The following is a 23067-nucleotide window of genomic DNA, read 5'->3' on the forward strand; positions in this document are numbered from 1 at the left end:
GCAGTGTGTGTCTATATAGTGGCAGTGTATGTGTATATAGTGGCTATATATGTGTGTATGATGGCAGTGTGTGTCTATATAGTGGCAGTGTATGTGTATATAGTGGCTGTATATGTGTGTATGATGACAGTGTGTGTATATATAGTGGCAGTGTATGTGTATATAGTGGCTGTATATGTGTGTATGATAGCAGTGTGTGTATATATAGTGGCAGTGTATGTGTATATAGTGGCTGTATATGTGTGTATGATGGCAGTATGTGTCTATATAGTGGCAGTGTATGTGTATATAGTGGCTATATATGTGTGTATGATGGCAGTGTGTGTCTATATAGTGGCAGTGTATAGTGGCTGTATATGTGTGTATGATTGCAGTGTGTGTCTATATAGTGGCAGTGTTTGTGTATAGTGGCTGACATTGATGTTTTGGAGTGTGCTAAAACTCTCAATAATATACTAATAATGAGTGTGACTACAAAACTAACACTACTAATTCTGAATACATGCAAATGCATAAAATAACTGACAAGGATTCTTGCGATGGAGGCTGTGTACGCATATGAGGCTGTATATGTGTATTTCCTTAAGGTTGCAGGGTGTAAATGTACGTCCTGCCCCCCTCCAGTTCTATGCTTCATAACCGGTTGGTTAGAGCTGGGACATATGGCTAATGCCAGAGTACACCAATCAGGGTGATGTCCAGCATTAACCCCATTAGATGCCACAATCAAAGTTCATTGCAGCATCTAAAAGTATGAAAATAGGTTGCCAGATAGCCCAGAGGAGCTGATCAGGACCACAGCAAAATTGTGGTGTCCCGATCAACTCAGCGGAGGGTACCTATCTGCCTCCGGCTCGTCTGATCTGTGCTCCATTAGTGCAGAAAGCTTCAACAGCCTGTAGTAAGGTAGCGCCAATAACACTGATCAATTCTGTGCTATGGCACAGCATTGGTAAGTATATGCAATCTAAAAATTACCTGAGGGCGGGGAGGGGTTGAAGGGGGCCTTGACCTGTGTAAGGGGCCCCAAAATTTCTGAAGGCGCCCTGATGAGAAGGACCGGGGGGTGGGGGTGTGTGAGCTGTGTAATAATGATGAGGTGCTTAAGGTATATGGGGTGATGAGGAGACTGAGGATGGAGTGCGTGGGGTGTATGGGGGTGTTGAGGAGACTGAGGATGGAGTGCATGGGGTGATGAGGAGACTGAGGATGGAGTGCATGGGGTGTATGGGGTGATGAGGAGACTGAAGATGGAGTGCATGGGGTGTATGGGGTGATGAGGAGACTGAGGATGGAGTGCGTGGGGTGTATGGGGTGATGAGGAGACTGAGGATGGGGTGCGTGGGGTATATGGGGTGATGAGGAGACTGAGGATGGAGTGCATGGGGTGATGAGGAGCCTGATGATGGGGTGCGTGGGGTATATGGGGGTGATGAGGAGACTGAGGATGGAGTGCATGGGGTGATGAGGAGACTGAGGATGGGGTGTGTGGGGTGTATGGGGTGATGAGGAGACTGAGGATGGAGTGCATGGGGTGATGAGGAGACTGAGGATGGGGTGCGTGGGGTGAATGGGGTGATGAGGAGACTGAGGATAGGGTGCGTGGGGTATATGGGGTGATGAGGAGACTGAGGATGGAGTGCGCGGGGTGTATGGGATGATTCAGTGGTTGGTACAGTATTTGGCAGTATTATATTCAGGGGTACAGTGGTTGGCAGAATTATATTCAGGGGTACAGTGGTTGGCAGAATTATATTCGGGGGTACAGTGGTTGGCAGTATTATATTCAGGGGTACAGTATTTGGCATTACTATATTCGGGGGTACAGTGGTTGGCAGTATTATATTCAGGGGTACAGTGGTTGGCAGTATTCAGGGGGTACAGTGGTTGGCAGTATTATATTCAGGGGGTACAGTATTTGGCAAAGTTATAATGATTATTGTCATCATACAGAGGATGAGGATCTACTGACAAATTAAGGAACCAATGATGTCCAGGTGTCAGACTCTGCACTCTGTATTTGAGAATCAATATAAAATGTATTTGGAATATCCATTTTCCTTACAAGCAGAGAGTTTTAAAGTTAGAAAAATGCTTAAATTTCTAAATTTTCATTACATTTTGGGATGTATCACCAAGAAAGGATGCAAGTAACACCAAAAATTTACCACTATGTTAAAGTAGAATATAATGAAAAAACTTTCTCAGAATCAGAATAATCGGTAAAAGCATCCCAGAGTTATTAATACATAAAGTGACAGTGGTCAGAATTGCAAAAAAGGGCTGTTGAGCGTGTTCACACCGGGTCTGATTACAGTCGAGTGCAGGGCCGGCGGCGTGTGACATCACGCTCCGCCCCTCAATGCAAGCTATCACGCCCCCTCCCGCTGGCTTGCATTGAGGGGAGGAGCGTGACGTCACACGGGGGCGGAGGCATGACGTCACACGCCGCCGGCTCTGCGGTCGACTGTAATCAGACCCGATGCCAACACGCTCTGAGGACTGATTACAAACGGGGTGTTGCGTGCATGATCACGGGTGTCCCCAGCTGCGGGACTCCCGCGATCAGGCATCTTATCCCCTATCCTTTGGATAGGGGATAAGATGTGTAAGCACCGGAGCACCCCTTTAAGGTATAAAAGGGCTGAGTCCTTAAGGGGTTAAATAATTTAATTGTTGCACTGTACTCCCTTAACTTATTTCATTGTACCACCTTTAACATATTTAATTGTGCCACTGTACCACCTTAAATAATTTAATAACATCACTGTGCCACTGTCCCCCAACTAAACTGTGTTACTGCCCCCTAATGATCTCAGCAACTGTGCTGCAAATTAACTGTGGCACCATGCCCTAATAAACTGTGCTATCATGCCATAATAAACTGTGCCACAATGCCCTAAGCCTGCGCCCCTAACAAACTGTGCCACCAAGCCCTAGTACACAGTTTAATCATGTTTTACTACACCGTGCCACCATTCTCTGATAAACTGTGTAACCTTTCCCTTATAAACTGTGCTAATATTCTCTAATAAATGGTGCCATCATCTTGCCTTAATACACTTATCCACCATGCAATAATACACTGTTCCACTATGTCCTAATAAACTGTGCCACCATGTCCCAATTAAATGTGCCCCATACTCTAAAAACTGTACCCCTAATGAACTGTGCCAGCATTAAATTGTTTCTCTTGTTTACCAATCTGTGGCTCTTTATCTATTGCAAATATATGCCTCTCCAAATGCCCTGCCATTGGTAATGATGGGTGTTATAGTTTTGCTACAACTGAAGAACCACAGGTTGGGAATTATTGATCTTTAATGAGTTGTTAGTGAAAAATTGGAAAATTCAGACCTTTAGGCACAGTTAGTATTTTGTGTGTGTATAATGGGGAATAATACGATTAGAGATGTGGCTGGTATCAAAATATATTATAATTAATGAATTGTCCCCCTGCAAATACTTACCTGTCCTGACTCCCAAACTTCTCTAGCAGTTCACTTTTCCTTTTCTTTAAATACCCTAAACCATTTATTTCATTGTACAACATAAAAGTTGATAAGGCATCTGCTGTCTCTCCCGCTGTTCTCCCCCAACCCTAAACTATATTCTTACTGTTGACTTTAACTCTTCACCAGTCACACTACTAAATCCTGCAAATTTCCCATCTGAAATATTCATTGAATGTCTTCTTCATCTGTCTCCTGCATGTTCTAGGACAACAAACTCACCTCTATTCACCTTTACTTATCCCTTTAAAACTTTCTCAGCCTGCTGGCTCTCTCGGACACATGGCTACAACAGTGTTTTCTTACGCTGTTCTAGTGTTGAGCACAAATATTCGCAATGTGAATTTTTAGCGTTAATAGGGGTCTATCACATGGGTCTGTCACGGGGGTCTGGTTTTTTGTTTTTGTTTTTTTCACATGCAAATTTCCTATGCAAATTTTCCATGTGAATGGAAAAAAAGTGAACATAGCGAATATGCAAATTTTGCGAACATAATCGTCAATATATTCGCAAACTATCACAAATTCGAATATGGCCCCTGCCGCTCATCAATACTCTGTTCTGGTAGTTTACATTTTTCTCATACCCCCAGAGAGTTATCATGGTGAAGGTGGATGTTGGATAAAAAATTCTAAGCCTCCTCAGGATACAACTACCATTTACTCATACAGAAATCTACATGCAACATTATTTGTCCCAATACTCTCATATCCCAATCTGACTGCCAAACACTCTCAAAAGCACCCTGGATAAAGCAGCTTCTCCAACTTTTCAGATTCCATCACAGACCTTGGCACAGTTTGTTTTGTTCACTAGTGCTCTACTATTTGTGTAGAAAATCAGATATGTCAGCAGACTTTCTCTATTACAAATTCACACTCAGAGCTTACAATACTGCTCCTTATCTTGCCATACAAGTCTATTTACCCTCCTTAAACCTACACTAGCTAATAACCAAAAATAAGGCCCTGATACTTTCCACATTAGAGTTTTAGGTTGAACTTGATGGACTCTTGCATGTTTTAACCTTATATATTATGTGAGTATGTAACTCTGGGTTAAAGTGCATGCACAGACTACTGATCTCATTGCTGAAAACTTATTTTCAAAGTTAAAATTGACAACATTTGGCAAGAAATTATTTTCTAGTCTCAGGTATCATTCATTCACTTCCCTTTTGCAACCCCTATATTCATGTTTCCCATCTGACCTAATAATAGCATAAGAAGCCTCCCGGCTCTGCCAATCACATTGGTGATCCTATTACCTTACACCTTGCTCAGTCTCTCTCCTGGCAGTTATATAAATTACTTAAATTAAAAACTTGACCTCTATTAGTATTCTGGTATCTTTTCCCTCTCTTTTAAATACAGTATACAATCTCTGGACCTGTCCTGTGCAGCTACCTACCAAACTCAATCTAATCTCTCCTTCATCTCTGAACTCCTGGAATATTTGGTCTAGCCTTGCCAGAGACTAACTGGCACGCCCCCTCCCATAGGCTTGCACTGAGGGGGCGGGATGTCCCATGGGGCGGGGCTGTGACGTCACAATGCTCCGGGTCCCGTGATCGCCAGTAATCAGACCCGGAGCGAACGTGCTCCGGGGACTGATTATAACGGGGTGCTGCGTGCAAAATCGGGGTGCTGCGTGCGGGGACCCCCGCGGTCAGGCATCTTATCCCCTATCCTTTGGATAACTTTTTTTTTTTTTTATCAACTGGTGCCAGAAAGTTAAACAGATTTGTAAATCACTTCTATTAAAAAATCTTAATCCTTCCAGTACTTTTTAGGGGCTGTATACTAAAGAGAAATCAAAAAAATGAAATGCATTTCCTCTGATGTCATGACCACAGTGCTCTCTACTGACATCTCTGTCCATTTTAGGAACTGTCCAGAGCAGGAGAAAATCCCCATAGTAAACATATGCTGCACTGGACAGTTACTAAAATGGACAGCAGAGGTCAGCAGAGAGCACTGTGGTCATGACATCTGAGGAAATGCATTTCTTTTTTGGATTTCTATTTAGTATACAGTCCCTAAAAAGTACTAGAAGGATAGAAAAAAATTATAGAAGTAATTTACAAATCTGTTTAACTTTCTGGCACCAGTTCATTTTAAAAAAAAGTTTTCCACGGGAGTACCCCTTTAAGGGTAGAGTGACACGTGCCATATTTTTCTGTTTATTTTTCTGCATATTTTCCTACCCACTGAAGTCAATGGGTAGCCAAATCAGCAGTAAATTATGGCACATGTGACCCTACACTAAAGAAGCAATCTGATCCACTTTTCCTCTGCACAGGCTTTAATAAATAAATCACCCTATATGTTTTACATGCCATCTATTTCAATTTAAGCATATGATATGGTAGTACCACAACTTCAAAACAGCACTCCCAGTTGTCTTGCAGTCATGTTAAAGTCACATCTGTCCTTCACTCCCTTTATTCAATTACATTTATCTACTCTGAAAAATCCACCCTAACTGTTGTACTAGCCAAAACTCGTATTTTTGCTGAGATTCAATGTTGTCTTGATTACTGTATCTCAATACCAAATAGTTCCCCCATATTTCTATTCTGAATCACATGATGAGCAAGAGTTACTTAGTTGGAACTATTACTAAACTTTTACTGTGTGGACTCACTACTGATATAAAGGGAACTAAGGGAGCCTCATTACCATAGAGAGTCCCCAGGGGACACCGGTACTGTGTGAGACACAAAGGGGGGCACTACTTCTATGATGCACTAAGAAGGGCACTATTATGATTAAGTACACTAAGGGGGGAGGATGGGGACAGCAAACTTTGTAGAGTTGTGTTGTGTCTGGGAGAAATCATCATGGTGGTCTAGGCCAAATAATATTGTATTGTGTTGTTATTTAGAAAGTGCATATATATATATATATATATATATATATATATATATATATATATATATATATATACCATATTTTTCAGCATATGAGATGACTTTTCAACCCTGGAAAATGTTGCCAAAAGTCGGGGGTCGACTTATACGCCGGGTGCAGTCTTATACGCCGGGTGCTCCAGTTGGCCAGGACTGCCGACCGCAGCACCCGCCCCTTTGCCTCCCCCCCTGAGATTAATTTCCCCAGTCACATTGGGGACATCCCTGTGTCCCTAAAGATCTTTTCGGGACACAACGATGTCCTGGTTACCTTTCTGCAGCCCCGCATTAACTTTAAAAACGCAGGGGCCACCGGGAGATCACTGAACTATACTGCCAGCCAAATGTGGGGGGGGGGAACTATACTACCAACCTAATGTGGGGGGAGCTATACTGCCAACCTAATGTGGGGGGAACTATACTGCCAACCTAATGTGGGGGGAACTATACTGCCAACCTAATGTAGGGGAACTATGCTGTCAACCTAATGTGGGGGGAACTATACTGCCAACCTATTGTGGGGGAACTATACTGCCAACCTAATGTGGGGCAACTATGCTGACAACCTAAAGTGGGGCAACTATGCTGACAACCTAATGTGGGTAGTACCTAGAGGGGTAGTCTTATACAGCAAGTATATCCCAAACTCTATATTTTAACTGTCTTATACGCTGGAAAATGCGGTATATAAATCTTAGTTCTTGTGGAAGGGCAAGAACACGGGGCCAGACACAGTAATATTCAGGTACAGTGTAGTGGCGAGGTGGTGCCTTTTGTGTTGTAATTTTTTGAGGGAAGAATGGTGGTGCAAAATATATAACTTGAGGCTTCTCCCCTGATCTTTTTAGATTCTAGCAATGCCCCTGCTGGGCACGGTAAACATCTTTTGAAGTTCTCTATTAAATTATTAAAATAGAATAAATGAACCGGATACTGTAAGTGACTGCACACAAAACTATATTGATATGGAAAGAAATTAAGTGAAATATTTAAACATTTGTCTAGCGACAAGGACCTTTGTCAATATCCCCTAAGGGCATATGGACATCTGTGCTTGGAAGCACCCTAAAAGAGGTTTGCTATACAGAGTCTTTTCCACTACACCCAGCCTGTCAATGCATTACCTGTCTGGTAATTGTTTTCAATGCCTGGCAAACAATTCTACATTTTACCCTTTGTGGCTGCTGCTAGACCCAGCTTTCTTGGCTAAAATAACTGACCACAAGGGCTTAGAGAACCCTGAACTGCAGAATGACAGATTTCCCATACTTCAGCTATTTCAGACAGCCCCTGCCTGTAGGTCTGGTTCTCCTTCCCCACTACTCGTCCCTTCAGCCTCTTTCCTAGATGGATGCTCAGTGCAGTTCCTTAACAGCCAATCACTGGCCGTCTCTAGGCTAGTGATTAGAAGTAGCGAGAGTCACTGTCACATTTAATGAAAAAAACACCTCATCTAATTCTACTAAAACAACCATTAAACTGTAGGACAGTATTACATAGTACTATATATTACACACAATGCCATCAAGGACTTACCTCCTCAGTAACATCAATCTTGACCACTGCAGTGGTACTGAATGAAGGAGAGCCTCTGTCTTTTGCTTGTACAACCACAGACCACTTGCAGTTTTTGTTACGAGTAATGTTCTGAATAACATCCAAAGACCTAATATAGGACTTGAGCTTTATCTCACCAGTGTTTTGGTCTATATCAAATACATTATCTGGATCAGCTTGCATAATGGCATAATTTACAATATTGTTTGGTTCTTCAGCATCCTGGTCTGTTGCCTGAAGTGGAGAAGATTACATTTAGAAGAAAGACATTATATGTAAACCCAACAGAACAAAATCCAATCTATAGACTTACATATTTTAGATGTAAACAAGGGTAAGATAAATAAATAATAATAATAAAAGAAACATGTAGCTCTAGTGCTACAGAGAAAAAATCAGTGATTTATGGTTCACATTGATTACATGTCCCTGGGAATACTGCTGTTTGTTCACACAGCGACTCTATGACAGTGTTTCCCACCCACGGTTTTAGTGGTTTTACTATTGGAACAGCTGGAGGCACCCAGGTTTTAATACACTGTTCTATGAGTTTATATAGAGAAAGAGAGGCTAACCAACAGTTTCTGGCTAGCGTAAGCAGAACTTAGGCTGGCCATACACATGCTCGGCTGGGCATAATACATGTATTCTTAATAAGGAGAGGGGAGTAAGCAGCTGCTAGACTTTTCTGATGGTTCATCTCCCTTAAGATCTAAAGGAATGGACATGCTGAAATCCTACTGTAAAATCATTCACTCCCCTATTATTTGCTCTAGGAGAAAGTTTGGTAGCCCCATATACATTAGATAGCTGTCCAGTCCCACTGAAATAGGTGAGTTTGGCCATAATTGATTTAATGTGTAAGGACAGTTTTACAATCTTTCTCTGTTATTTTATTGTTTGTTTGTTTTCTTCAATGAGATATAAAACTCTATACCCCAAGGCCTAGTGTCTTGAGGAGGGGGCATATATGGACTTGGCAACCTCTACAGTATTTACATGTAGGAGCACTCAATCTGTGGGCAACAGAGGGAGGGCAAAAACCATCTAATAGCACTGCCCTCATAGTCTTCATGACTAACAAATAATAAAAAAATAATGCAGTCAACCGCTTTAATTGTCAGCACTTTAAGACAGTAATGCTTACCTCTATTTTTACTGGGGTACCAATAATCATAGTCTTTTCCTGAATATTCTCATTGAACTCTGGGCAATGGTCATTAATGTCTAAGACAGTAACAAACACTTCCGCTAAGCTGTACTTCCCTTCAGTGTCCTCAGCTTTGACATAAAAGTTATACTTTGAGTTTTCCTCAGCATCCAGGATGGCCCAAGGTTGTGTATAGATTATTCCGGTTGAGGGATGAATAAGAAAGCTGCAGAACAAAAGATACTAAATATGATTTAATCTGTCAATTGTGATTCCGAGAAGCATTGTTCATCCAGTAGATCAATTTATCTGCATTATATTGTTTATTCTGGCACTTTAGATTTTAGAAATATGTGATGGAAGTGTGTGCCTAGGATCAAGCATATCTAAAGGAAATCTCACATTCATGGTATATGGATCAGTTCCACTGCCAAAAATGGACCTGTAAATCATTTCAAAATCTTCCAGTTCAGGATATTATCATTCCAGGCTTTATCATTCTCAGCGCAGGACCCCACGTGGAAGGAGTGGTAAGCCCTCAGGCTACCTCCGCAGTGAATCCCCCCCCCCCCCACAGCGCGGTCTCGGGGGGGGGGGGGGGGGCGATCCGCCCCGCTGGACCACCAGTGACGGGATAAAGGCACCTTAAAGGGTTAATTTTGCTGTACCCTAAAAATAACTCAGCACACAGCTATTAATGTTTAAAGGGGTACTCCAGTGGAAAAAAAATTGTTTAAATCAACTGGTATAACTAATATTCACCAACTGACCTACACCAGTGAAAAGAGGTGGCTTAAAACATCACTTTTAATGTATACTCAATAAAAGTAGATAGTACAATTAGTGCCGTTCCGTGCATGTACTCAATAATCTTTAATCCAGATTATAACTGCTAAAAGGAAATACAATTATATCCAAGCTAGGAGTGCTATAGTGTAATGCAAGCACATCCAACCATGAAAAAAAGTGCTATATCAAAGCACAACCAAGCTGATGTGACAGATCATTTGGGGTCACCCAGCAGATAATTACTCCTTCAGTCATCCAATAATGGCGACTGAGTCTCCCAACGCGTTTCTATCGCCTGTTACGGCGATGTCATCAGGGGAGGTATTGATATAGGAGTCAATCAAAATAGACCGTCAGGGCATGTATCAACTGAACGGACTAAGTCAAGGGGCTACAGCATGCAAATACACACAACATGCGGCAGCCTCTTAGCTATGGTACTTAGATATAACATATCAAATAATATTTTATAGAACCATATGTATATGTTCCTTGAAGTCCAGCACCAACAGAGGCCTTTCCTGTAAAAGAAACGAACATACATATAGACAAGTGGCCATATGGAGCTGATCTTGTTTACAAGTCAGCATTGCCTTGCTTACTCACTTAATCCCCTCCTCTCCTCTAGGAGAGCTGTGCACATGCTCAATGCCCCTAAATCTGACACTATACACGTCATTGCCATGTTAGTCCCGCATATGTTTGGCTAGGGGCGTATCTCTATTGTTACGAATATCACCAATGTGTTCAAGAACACGTCTACGCAGCTCTCGTAGTGTTTTGCCTACATAATAAGTAGGGCACGGGCATTGGGCCAAATAAATCACAGCTCTCGAACTACAATTAATAAATTGCTTAATATTTAGATTGCCACCACGAACGTCACTCATCACCTCCTTCGTTTTTAACAAGTATGCACAGGCCTTACAATGGCCACATTTGTAGCAACCCGAGGGCTGCACATACCCGTCCAACCATGTATTTGCTCCTCCCCTCCTCGGGGCCAGATGACTCCTAACCACCGTGTCACCTATACTGCGCCCTTTGCGGTAGGTGATCAAAGGTCTCTCACCCACAACCTCTCCCAGATCTTTATCCAATCTCAGGATATCCCAGTGCCTTGTCAGGGATTCCCGAACCTCAATTGCCGCATTATCAAAGGTACCTATTATACGTAACTCCTTGTCTGTATTTTCCTTGGTGTTAGGTCTCAACAGTGTCTCTCATTAGGGCATGTTTATATGCCATTCGAAGCACATAATCAGGATATCCCCTGTTTTTGAATCTTCTACGCAGTTCAGTCGCCTCCTGTTTGAAGATCTGCAGGCTCGAACAGTTCCTCCTCAGTCGAAGGTATTGACCTTTGGGAATACCCCTTTTGAGGCTACCTGGATGGCAACTGGTCCATCCCAGCAGACTATTGGTTGCTGTCTGCTTACGATAAATTGTAGTCTGCAGATCCCCTTTCTCATCTTTATAGACCTTAATATCCAGGAAGGCCAGTTCCTGATCCTGTGCTTCGAAGGTAAAGTGTAACTCCAAGTTGTTATTATTCAGAGATACCACTAGGTGTGTAAACTCTTCCACAGTGCCCTGCCACACGATAAAGATGTCATTGATAAATCTTGACCAAAGAAGTGTCTGTTCACTAAACCTTTCCCTCTCATCGACGAACACATGGGTGACCTCCCACCAGCCCAGGAGTATGTTGGCGTAAGTGGGGGGCGCATTTATGGTAAGCAGACAGCAACCAATAGTCTGCTGGGATGGACCAGTTGCCATCCAGGTAGCCTCAAAAGGGGTATTCCCAAAGGTCAATACCTTCGACTGAGGAGGAACTGTTCGAGCCTGCAGATCTTCAAACAGGAGGCGACTGAACTGCGTAGAAGATTCAAAAACAGGGGATATCCTGATTATGTGCTTCGAAGGGCATATAAACATGCCCTAATGACCCCGCGAGAGACACTTTTGAGACCTAACACCAAGGAAAATACAGATAAGGAGTTACGTATAATAGGTACCTTTGATAATGTGGCAATTGAGGTTCGGGAATCCCTGACAAGGCACTGGGATATCCTGAGATTGGATAAAGATCTGGGAGAGGTTGTGGGTGAGAGACCTTTGATCACCTACCGCAAAGGGCGCAGTATAGGTGACACGGTGGTTAGGAGTCGTCTGGCCCCGAGGAGGGGAGGGGCAAATACATGGTTGGACGGGTATGTGCAGCCCTCGGGTTGCTACAAATGTGGCCATTGTAAGGCCTGTGCATACTTGTTAAAAACGAAAGAGGTGATGAGTGACGTTCGTGGTGGCAATCTAAAGATTAATCAATTTATAATTTGTAGTTCGAGAGCTGTGATTTATTTGGCCCAATGCCCGTGCCCTACTTATTATGTAGGCAAAACACTACGAGAGCTGCGCAGACGTGTTCTTGAACACATTGGTGATATTCGTAACAATGGAGATACGCCCCTAGCCAAACATATGCGGGACTATCATGGCAATGACGTGTATAGTGTTAGATTTAGGGGCATTGAGCATGTGCACAGCTCTCCTAGAGGAGGGGATCTGGACCATTTGCTACTCCAAAGGGAGTGCAAATGGATCCATAAGTTAAAAACCTACACCCCCCATGGCTTAAATGAACAGATTAACTTTTCTTGTTTTTTGTAGGGATTTACTGGGTGGAAATATAATTGGAGGACCTAGGTAGATAGGGGAGACCCTAGTGGGTCTTACAGATAGACCTCCAATAGGCGGTTAGGAGTGCTAGGGCATATAGGAGGTTCCTGAGCGGGGCCATCCATCAGGGGTGAAGCCGCCTAGGCATAGGGCTATGACAAGAGGGCCAACTAGGGTGGCAACTACACAAAGGGCCATGTTTTCTCCCCACCCACACATAAATAAATACTAGGGTACACTTTATATTTATTCCACCCAGTTGAATACTCTATTAATCTACATGTTAAATAGGATTGCCCCACTCGTCACTTCAACCAGTTGTCCCTCCCCCCCCCCTTTCCAAATTTTCCTTTGTTTGGTAATTGTATAATTCTTGTCACCCACTCTTTATTACACACCCATCCATATATAGGAATACCTCAGTGACAACCGAGATAACTGCATTGTTCTATGTTAGAGATACCAGCAAATTTAGTCTATTGACCTTTTATAAAGTGTATGAACTTCCTGTGCGGACCACAAATAGTTAACACATTCGGCGAGTGCAGGTAACTAAGCACCGCCTTAGGACGCGTCGCCCTGGGAAGCGGGAGGGATGCGCCGGACGTGATGCAATGGTCGCACAGGATATAACGTCAGACGCCGGCTTCCCCGGCAGCGCGCTGGACTGGATGTCAGCCGGCCTCTTCACCACTGTGAGAGTGCGTGCCACCGGTATTTCTTCAGTGAGTACACTCCATTCGAAGCATTCCTTCCCTACAGGTGGATTCAACGCTAGGAATACTGAATGGGGTTGTTTCTCTCTTTTTTTGCAGGGCAGCCAATCGGAGGTGGTTAAGTGAGTAAGCAAGGCAATGCTGACTTGTAAACAAGATCAGCTCCATATGGCCACTTGTCTATATGTATGTTCTTTTCTTTTACAGGAAAGGCCTCTGTTGGTGCTGGACTTCAAGGAACATATACATATGGTTCTATAAAATATTATTTGATATGTTATATATATCTAAGTACCATAGCTAAGAGGCTGCCGCATGTTGTGTGTATTTGCATGCTGTAGCCCCTTGACTTAGTCCGTTCAGTTGATACACACCCTGACGGTCTATTTTGATTGACTCCTATGTCAATACCTCCCCTGATGACATCGCCGTAACAGGCGATAGAAACGCGTTGGGAGACTCAGTCGCCATTATTGGATGACTGAAGGAGTAATTATCTGCTGGGTGACCCCAAATGATCTGTCACATCAGCTTGGTTGTGCTTTGATATAGCACTTTTTTTCATGGTTGGATGTGCTTGCATTACACTATAGCACTCCTATCTTGGATATAATTGTATTTCCTTTTAGCAGTTATAATCTGGATTAAAGATTACTGAGTACATGCACGGAACGGCACTAATTGTACTATCTACTTTTACTGAGTATACATTAAAAGTGATGTTTTAAGCCACCTCTATTCACTGGTGTGGGTCAGTTGGTGAATATTAGTTGTACCAGTTGATTTAAACAAAATGTTTTCCACTGGAGTACCCCTTTAAACATTAATAGCTGTGTGCTGAGTTATTTTTAGGGAACAGCAAAATTAACCCTTTAATGTGCCTTTATCCCGTCACTGGTGGTCCAGAGGGGGGGATCGCCCCCCCACAGCGCGGTCTCGGGGGGGGGATTGGCGATTCACTGCGGAGGTAGCCTGAGGGCTTACCACTCCTTCCACGTGGGGTCCTGCGCTGAGAATGATAAAGCCTGGCAGGACCAGGCTTTATCAATCTAGCGCAGAACACATAGATCAATGTGGTTCTATCTGTGGTTGATCTGCATGAGGAATCAAATGTTTCCTCCTAAAAGTCCCCTAAGGGGACTAAAAGTGTATAAAAAAAAGTTTTAAAAAAGTTTTAAAAAACACACACATTAACATTTAAAAGTTTAAACCACCCCCCTTTTTCCAAATTCCATATAAAAATATATAAACATAATAAAAATAAACATACGGTATATACTCGCCCCCCTCGGCTTATACTCCAGTGAACTCTCCGCCTGTCAATCCCTTTATCAGTGGGCTTTAACCTGGGACCTCCAGAGGTTTCAAAACTACAACTCCCAGCATGCCCATGAAAATGGACAGCCCGCAACGACTAATTCTCCCCACTAGACGGTCCCAGCAGCATAGATGGCCTGTACCAGCTCACCCTAACTTTCCGCCAAGGGGAGGTGAGTACAAAACAAAAGGGGGGGGGGGGGGGGCTGGATGATGACGAAGGCCGAAGTGGTCTTCGACCTGCGGACCTCCAGAGGTTTCAAAACTACAACACCCAGCATGCCCGGAGTTGTAGTTTTGCAACATCTGGAGATCTGCAGGTTGAAGACCACTGATGAAGGGATTGACAGGCGGTGATGATGAAGGGGGGGGGATGACGATGAAGGCCACAGTGGTTTTCAACATCTGGAGGTCCGTAGGTTAAAGACCACTGATGAAGGGATTGACAGGCGGTGATGATGACGGGGGTCTGGATGATTACATGGGGGGGCGATGTTAGGGGCCTCGGCTTATATTCGGGTCGGCTTATACTCGAGCTTATATGGTATGTTGTATCGCCGTGTGGATAAATGTCCGAATTATGAAAATGTATAGTTAATTAAACTGCATGGCCAATAGCGTACACACGGAAAAAAAAATCCAAAGTAGCGTATTTTTGGTCATTTTTCTACCATAAAAATAAGTCCGATCAAAACAATGATGGTACCAATAAAAATGTCATGTCACATCGTAAAATATGAGCCCCGTAAGTGAAAAAATAAAAACATTATAGGGTCAGAAGAGGACAATTTTAAATGCATAAATTTTCGTACATATACCGTATGTTTTTATTTTTTCCAGAAGTACGACAAAATTAAACTATTATAAGTAGGGTATTATTTTAACCAAATGGACATACAGAATAAACGCAAAGTGTCTTTTTTTAATATAAATATATTTTTTTCTTCTCATATTTGTTTTTATTAGATTCACAAAACCAGAATTAAGCCTTGTCCAGATCTTGATCAAACAATCCACCCCTGGGTTTTTCCTGTACTCCCCCACTTCTATTACACCAGATTCCAAAATTTCGAATATATTTTTGAATTTCCCTTGGAAGCCTTCAAATGCATATCTCAACAATCCATCATTCTACCAGTCAATAAACCAAGCAAGTTTGGTGGCTAAAAAATATTTTTTTATATCGGGGAACTATAATCCACCTTTATTTGTTTGTACAAAAAGGTATTCCACCTTTATTATGATTTTTAAAAGGTTATGAGGAAAAAACGAAAATGCAAAAACAGAAAAACGCTTGGTCCTTAACCCCTACAGGACCCATGATGTAACACCACATCATGACACCCTGGGTCTTAAGGACCCATGACGTACCGGTACGTCTGTGGGAATTTCGGTCCAGCTGTTGCAAAACATCAACTCCCAGCATTTCCGGACAGCCACTGACTGTCCAGGCATGCTGGGAGTTTAGCAACAGCTGGAGGCACCCTGTTTGGGAAAGACTGGCGTAGAATACCCCTATGTCCACCCCTATGCAATCCCTAATTTAATCCTAAAATGCGCATGGCGCTCTCTCACTTCAGAGCGCTGTCGTATTTCAAGGAAACAGTTTAGGGCCACATATGGGGTATTTCCGTACTCAGGAGAAATAGCACTACAAATTTTGGGTGGCTTTTTCTCCTTTTACCCCTTATGAAAAGGAAAAGTTGGGGTCTACACCAGCCTGTTAGTGTAAAAAAAAATTAAAATTTTGCACTAACATGCTGGTGTTGCCCCATACTTTTTATTTTCACAAGCGGCAAAAGGAAAAAAAGACCTCCCAAAATTTGTAACACAATTTCTCCTGAGTACGGAAATACCATATATGTGAGCGTAAAATTTTCACACAACAAGGCTCAGGAGTGAGAGCGCACCATGTATATTTGAGGCATAACTTGCACAGGGTGATTTGCACAGGGGGGGCTGATTTTACAGCGGTTCTGACATAAACGCAAAAAATAAATATCCACATGTGACCCCATTTTGGAAACTACACCCATCACAGAATGTAACAAGAGGTATAGTGAGCCTTAAAACCCCACAGGTGTTTGACGAATTTTCGTTAAAGTTTGATGGGAAAATGAAAAAAAAAAATGTTTTCACTAAAATGCTGGTGTTACCCTAAATTTTTCATTTTTACAAGGGAAAATAGGAAAAAAGCCCCCCAAAATTTGTATCCCCATTTCTTCTGAGTAAGAACATACCCCATATGTGGATGTAAAGTGCTCTGCGGGCGAACTACAATGCTCAGAAGAAAAGGAGTGACATTGGGCTTTTGAAGAGAAAATTTGTCCGAAATTGAAGGTCACGTGTGTTTACAAAGCCCCCATAGTGCCAGAACGATGGACCCCCCCACATGTGACCCCATTTTGGAAACTACACCCCTCATGTAATGTAATAAGGGGTACAGTGAGCATTTACGCCCCACAGGTGTCTGACAGATTTTTGGAACAGTGGTCCGTGAAAATTAAAAATGTATTTCAAAGATCTGTCAAACGCCAGTGGGGTGTAAATACTCACTGCACCCCTTATTAAATTCTGTGAGAGGTGTAGTTTAAAAAATGGCATCACATGTGGGGGGTGCACTGTTATGGTACCACGGGGGGCTTTGTAAACACACATGGCCCCTGACTTCCATTCCAAACAATTTTTTTCCCAAAAGCTCAATGGCGCTCCTTCTCTTCTGAGCATTGTAGTTCGCAAGCAGAGCACTTGACGGGTATTGATGGGGTATTTTCATACTCAGAAGAAATGGGGTTACAAATTTTTGGGGTAATTTTCTCCTATAAACCCTTGTAAAAATGTAACATTTGGGGAAAAAACTGCATTTTAGTGAAAAAAATGTTTTTTTTTTTCTTTTACACATCAAACTTTAACAAAAAGTCATAAAACACCTGTGAGGTGTTAAGGCTCACTGTACCCCTTGTTACATTCCTTGAGGGGTGTAGTTTCCAAAATAGTATGCCCTGTGGGTTGTTTTTTACTGTGCTGGCACCATAGGAGCTTCCTAAATGCGACATGCCCCCCAAAAACCATTTCAGCAAAATTTGCTTTACAAAAGCCAAATGTGACTCCTTCTCTTCTGAGCATTTTAGTTTGCCTGCAGAGCATTTTATGTCCTAACATGGGGTATTTCCATACTCAGAAGAGATGGGGTTACAAATTTTGGGGGGCATTTTCCCCCATTACCTTTTGTAAAAATGGTAAATTTGGGAGAAAAAATGCACTTTAGTGACTTTTTTTTTTCATTTACTCATCCAACAAAAAGTCGTCAAATACCTGTGGGGTGTTAAGGCTCACTGGACCCCTTGTTACATGCCTTAAGGGGTGTAGTTTCCAAAATGGTATGCCATGTGGGGGGTTTTCTGCTGTTCTGACACCATAGGGGCTTCCCAAATGTGACATGCCCCCCAAAAACCATTTCATCAAAATTCACTCTCCAAAATCCCATTGTTGCTCCTTCCCTTCTGAGCCCTCTACTGCGCCCGCCGAACACTTGACATACACATATTATGTATTTCCTTCCTCGAGAGAATTTGGGTTACAAATTTTGGGGGGCTTTTTCTTCTATTACCCCTTGCAAAAATAAAAAAAACTGGGTCTACAAGAACATGCGAGTGTAAAAAATGAAGATTTTGAATTTTCTCCTTCACTTTGCTGCTATTCCTGTGAAACACCTAAAAGGTTAACACACTTACTGAATGTCATTATGAATGCAGTTTTTATAATATGTCACGAAATAACTAAATAATATCTCGGAATCAGAATGAAAGGTAAAAGCATCCCAGAGTTATTAATGCTTAGTGGTCATATGTTCAAAAAATGGCCGGGTCCTGCACTGAAAACTGGCTGGGGTTAAGGACATAGAATTTTATTTTTGCATTTTTGTTTTTTTCCTCATTGCCTTCTAAGAGGCATAATTTTTTTATTTTTCCATCTTCAGTCCCATATGAGGGCTTGTTTTTTTGCTCAACCAATTGTACTTTGTAATTATATTTTTCATTTTACTGTAAAATGTACGGTGCAAAAAAAAAAAAAGGGGGGTGGGGGGGGTGGGAGGAAATAAAAAGAAATCCAAAATTTTTTGAAAATCTTAGGGGTTTCGTTTTTACGCTGTATATTTTGTGGTAAAACTGCCATGTTCTCTATATTCTGTGAGTCAATGTCGTTAAAATGATACTCATGGTAACATGCTTTTCTGTAAAAAAAAAAAACTAAATTAGTCTGTTTAAAATTGCCCTAATCTGACTCACTATAACTTTCTAATTTTTTCATATATGGGGCTGTATGGAAGCTAATTTTTTGTGCTGTAATCTGTAGTTTATATGACTTTACAATCCTAACACCTCGGACCACTGCAATTTCACAGCGGGTGGTCCAATGTGTGTGTGTAAACCTCCACAATACTTCAGATGCCGTGATAGGTATTGATCAAGGCATCTGGAGAGTTAATGGCAGACATCAGCAGTCCTGATGTCCTCCATTATCATCGGTTCTAATCATCGTGTCGGGCAGTGATCACAGAAGCGTGCAACATGCGCGTACGTCGCTGTGCGTTAAGTCCCAGGGCATAGCGACATACACAGAGGTGTAGCTTGTAGTTTCTGGGCCCCAATGCTAAATCTGTAAAAGGGCCCAATATGCCAGTTATAATACTGGTCTCTTATGGGGCAGATGTGCTTTAGGGCCCCCTTTGGCACCAGGGTCCCGATGCGACTGCTACATTTGCAACCTCTATAGCTACGCCCCTGTACACACATGTATGTTGCGTGTCCTCTAGGGGTTAAACACTGTTAGGCTAGGTTTCCACACAGTTTTTTTCCTGGTGTTTTTTTTTTTTTTTTTTTAAACGGCCACTGTAATATTTGAACCAAAGCCATCAGTGGATACAGTAGGAAGGAGAAGAATAAGTCCTTCCTTTATATTTCCTATTCATTTTGAATGTACTTCTGGCTTTGGCTCAGATTTAAAAAAAAAAAAAACACCTGAAAAAACCTGTGTGGAAACCTTGCCTTATACAGGCCGTGCTCACACTACATTACATCTTAGAAGATTGTCACGTCTTCAGTGTCCCATGAAAAGATATAATAAAATATTTCGAAAAATGTGAGGGGTGGATTCACTTATGTGAGATATGTATGTTTGAGAAACAAACAGGATGTGGTTTCAATTAGATTAAGTTCTGTCCATTGAAGTTTTTGGACACATTAGCATCCCCTGGGCATCCCTTTTTGACAGGATGATGAAATAAAGCTGATGGAGACAAAAACATAATGTGAATGTAGCCTTATTGCATGTCCGGCTAAGCCCCTGCCCCATACACACGTTATATTGCCAGTAGCATTCCACAACCAAATTGTTATGAATTGTGTCAGTGATTTGATATTTTTGCAAAGCACTGTTAAAAAACAAATAGTTAAATATTACTTTTTGGAAATGCAGACTATGTATGAAATTTGCAGACACTTTATCCCCCTGCTGACTTCCTGAGCACGCTAAATTACATTAACACAAAATTCAATGTGGAAAGAAAAAAACAGCATGTCTATATTTAGTTTTGCCACCTTTAAAAAGTGAGAAAATCAGAATAAATTGCAGCAATTATTTGCTCTTCTATTTCATGTATGCAGTTGGAGCAGCTGTCATATTTAGTTATCAGCATTCCAGCTGCGTAGACAGCTATCCCCCACTCTGATCCAATTAACAGCTTGTTCCAAGGTTTTAGTGAGAAAATAAATCACCAGCGAATAGAAGTGTGGTGCATGTGCTTGGAAGGAAACCAAAGCATGTTTAATCACTATTATGTTTCCTTCTGAACCAGTCAAGTTCTGAAAATGTTCACATGCACAAGTGGATGTATAAATATGTTTTGCTCCTGAGGAGCATTGGTACGGATGGATGGATGGTGAACATCTTTCAGAATTTATTCCTGTTGGACTATGCAATTTTATTTCCACTGTTTCTTTGGAACCTGTCAGCAAGATTATGCTACCGTGGGTAACATGGCAGGTCTGCCGATACCGATCAGCTATGTTTAACTGATTGTCGTCTTGTCCTAAGATGGATGTGTATGGCGTGGGCTGCTGACTCGAGCCCGTGCCATACCGGGCGACCCTCAGCTGATTCCTGTAGCTGAGGGCCGCTGTTAATGGCTAACATGCAGCAATCGCTGAAGGCGGCTATTAACCCTTTAGATCGTCGCTGTCAGTTTTGACTAAAGGGACCTTTAAACAGTCCCAGGTGGTCCAGTGGGGTGGATCGCCCCCCCTCAGCGCGATCGCGGGGGAGCGATCCATTTCTGAGGTAGCCTGAGGGCTTACCTCTCATCCAGCACTGGCTGGGGCTCTGTAATTGATAGAGCCTGGCTTGACCAGGCTTTAGCAATCGAGCGCAGAGCACACAGATCAATGTAGTTCTATTCAACTACGTTGATCTGTATAAAGAAAAAGTCCCCTAAGGGGACTAATAAAGTGTATAAAAAAGTTGAATAAAAGTTTAAAAAACACTCATTAACTCATTCCCCCTTTTCTCAAATGCCATATAAAAAAATATGTATACATATGTGGTATCGCCGTATGCACAAATGTCCAAACTATAAAAATATAAAGTTACTTAACCTGTTAAGGAACAAAGGCATACCTGTACGCCCTGAGTCCACTCCCTTTCTATAACGCAGGGCCGCGGCGTGGCTAATAATGTGGCTAATAGCGCGCGGCACTGACCGCGTGCTATTAACCCGTTAACTAAACTACCTCCGGCTAGCTCAGTGGGCTGTACGGGACTGCCGCGGTGAAATCACAGTGTCCCGAACAGCTGTAGGACACGGGGAGGGTACCCCTACCAGCCTCCTGGTGTCCAATCACCGAATGACTGCTCAGTGCCTGAGATCCAGGCATGAGCAGTAAAGTGACAGAATCATTGATTATGTTATCCTATGGGATAACAAAGAGCAATGTAAAATATCAGTGTTTTCTGTGTTATAGCCCCCTATGGGGGCCATAATGTTGCAAAAAAAAGTTGAAAAAAAAGTTAATAAAGATCATTTAACCCCTTCCCTAATAAAAGTTTGAATCACCCCTCTTTTCCCAATAAAAAAAAGTGTAAATAAAAATAAACATAGGTGGTATCATGCATGTATAAATGTCTGAATTATAAAAATATGTCGTAAATTAAACCGCATGGTCAATGGCGTACACACAAAAAAATTCCAAAGTCCAAAATAGCGTATTTTTGGTCACTTTTTATATCATGAAAAAATTAATAAAAAGCGATCAAAAAGTCCAATCAATATAAAAATGGTACTGATAAAAACTACAGACCACTGCGCGAAAAATTAGCCCTCACACATCCCCGTATATGGATAAATTTTCCTGCATGTAGTTATGATTTTTTCCTGAAGTACAACAAAATCGAACATATATAAAGTAGGGTATCATTTTAATCGTATGGACCTACAGAAGAAAAGGTGTAATTTTTATTGAAAAATTTACTGCATAGAAACGGACGCCCCCAAAAATTACAAAATGTTTTTTTTTCTTCAATTTTGTCGCACAATGATTTTTTTTTCTTTTGTCGTAGATTATTGGGTAAAATGACTGATGTCATTACAAAGTAGAATTGGTGGCGCACAGAAGCCATCATATAGATATAAGCCATCATATAGATTTTTTGGTGCAAAATTGAAAGAGTTATGATTTTTTAAAGGTAAGGAGGAAAATATGAAAAACCCCTGGTCCTTAAGGGGTTAAACTGCATGGTCAATTGGGTATTTTTTTTCACTTTGTGTACCCTAAAAAAAATTTATAAAAAGGGATTCAAAAGTCCCATCAAAGCAAAATGGTACCGATAAAAACTACAGACCACTGCGCAAAAAATGAGCCCTCACACATCCCCGTATACAGAAAAGTAAAAAAATTATAGGGGTCAGAAGAGGACATTTTGAAACATACTAATTTTCGGGGGCGTGGCCTGGTTGCCGTGGTGGATGGACGCTTGTAACAAGAGCTCTATTTCTACAGCTCTAATTAACGGCAATTACTAGCAGTTATATCCTTCAAAAGTCACCACCAGCTCTCCTGACCTTGCCCGAACCCTCACCCGACATGCCGGTGCGCAGAAAGAAAGCTACCAGACAGTAGAAGCTCTCAAAGTTTCACTTCTCCTGCACAGCCCGGAACTCACAAGATGGCGCCGATTACACTGACCGCCCTCCGTCCTCTGCGACACAGCCTGCTGGAGCTTGCAGCCCTTCTCGGCTCACCTCTCAGTTGGCGGTCAACATCAGACCCGGCACTCCACAGCAGGACGGCTGAAGAAGATGGAGGTCCCTCCTCCCCGGCTACCTCAGTGTCTTCCGCAAAAAGCGCGCAAGCTCTGCAACAGGCCCAACACTCCTC

The 23067-nt window shown here is 42.2% G+C and overlaps 1 protein-coding gene across 1 annotated transcript in view; it reads right to left on the minus strand.

Moving 5' to 3' along the window:
* The window catches only part of CDHR1 (cadherin related family member 1), a 197256-nt gene that overhangs the window by 26376 nt on the left and 147813 nt on the right, over positions 1-23067 (minus strand). The window contains exons 17-18 of the mRNA XM_056530930.1: positions 9129-9357; positions 7961-8215 (exon numbers count right to left, since the gene is read on the minus strand). Of these exons, the coding sequence (XP_056386905.1) occupies positions 7961-8215; positions 9129-9357 (484 nt within the window). The remainder of the gene's footprint in view (positions 1-7960; positions 8216-9128; positions 9358-23067) is intronic.

Source organism: Hyla sarda, chromosome 7 (assembly GCF_029499605.1).
Source record: "Hyla sarda isolate aHylSar1 chromosome 7, aHylSar1.hap1, whole genome shotgun sequence".
NCBI classification, from domain to species: Eukaryota; Metazoa; Chordata; class Amphibia; order Anura; family Hylidae; genus Hyla; species Hyla sarda.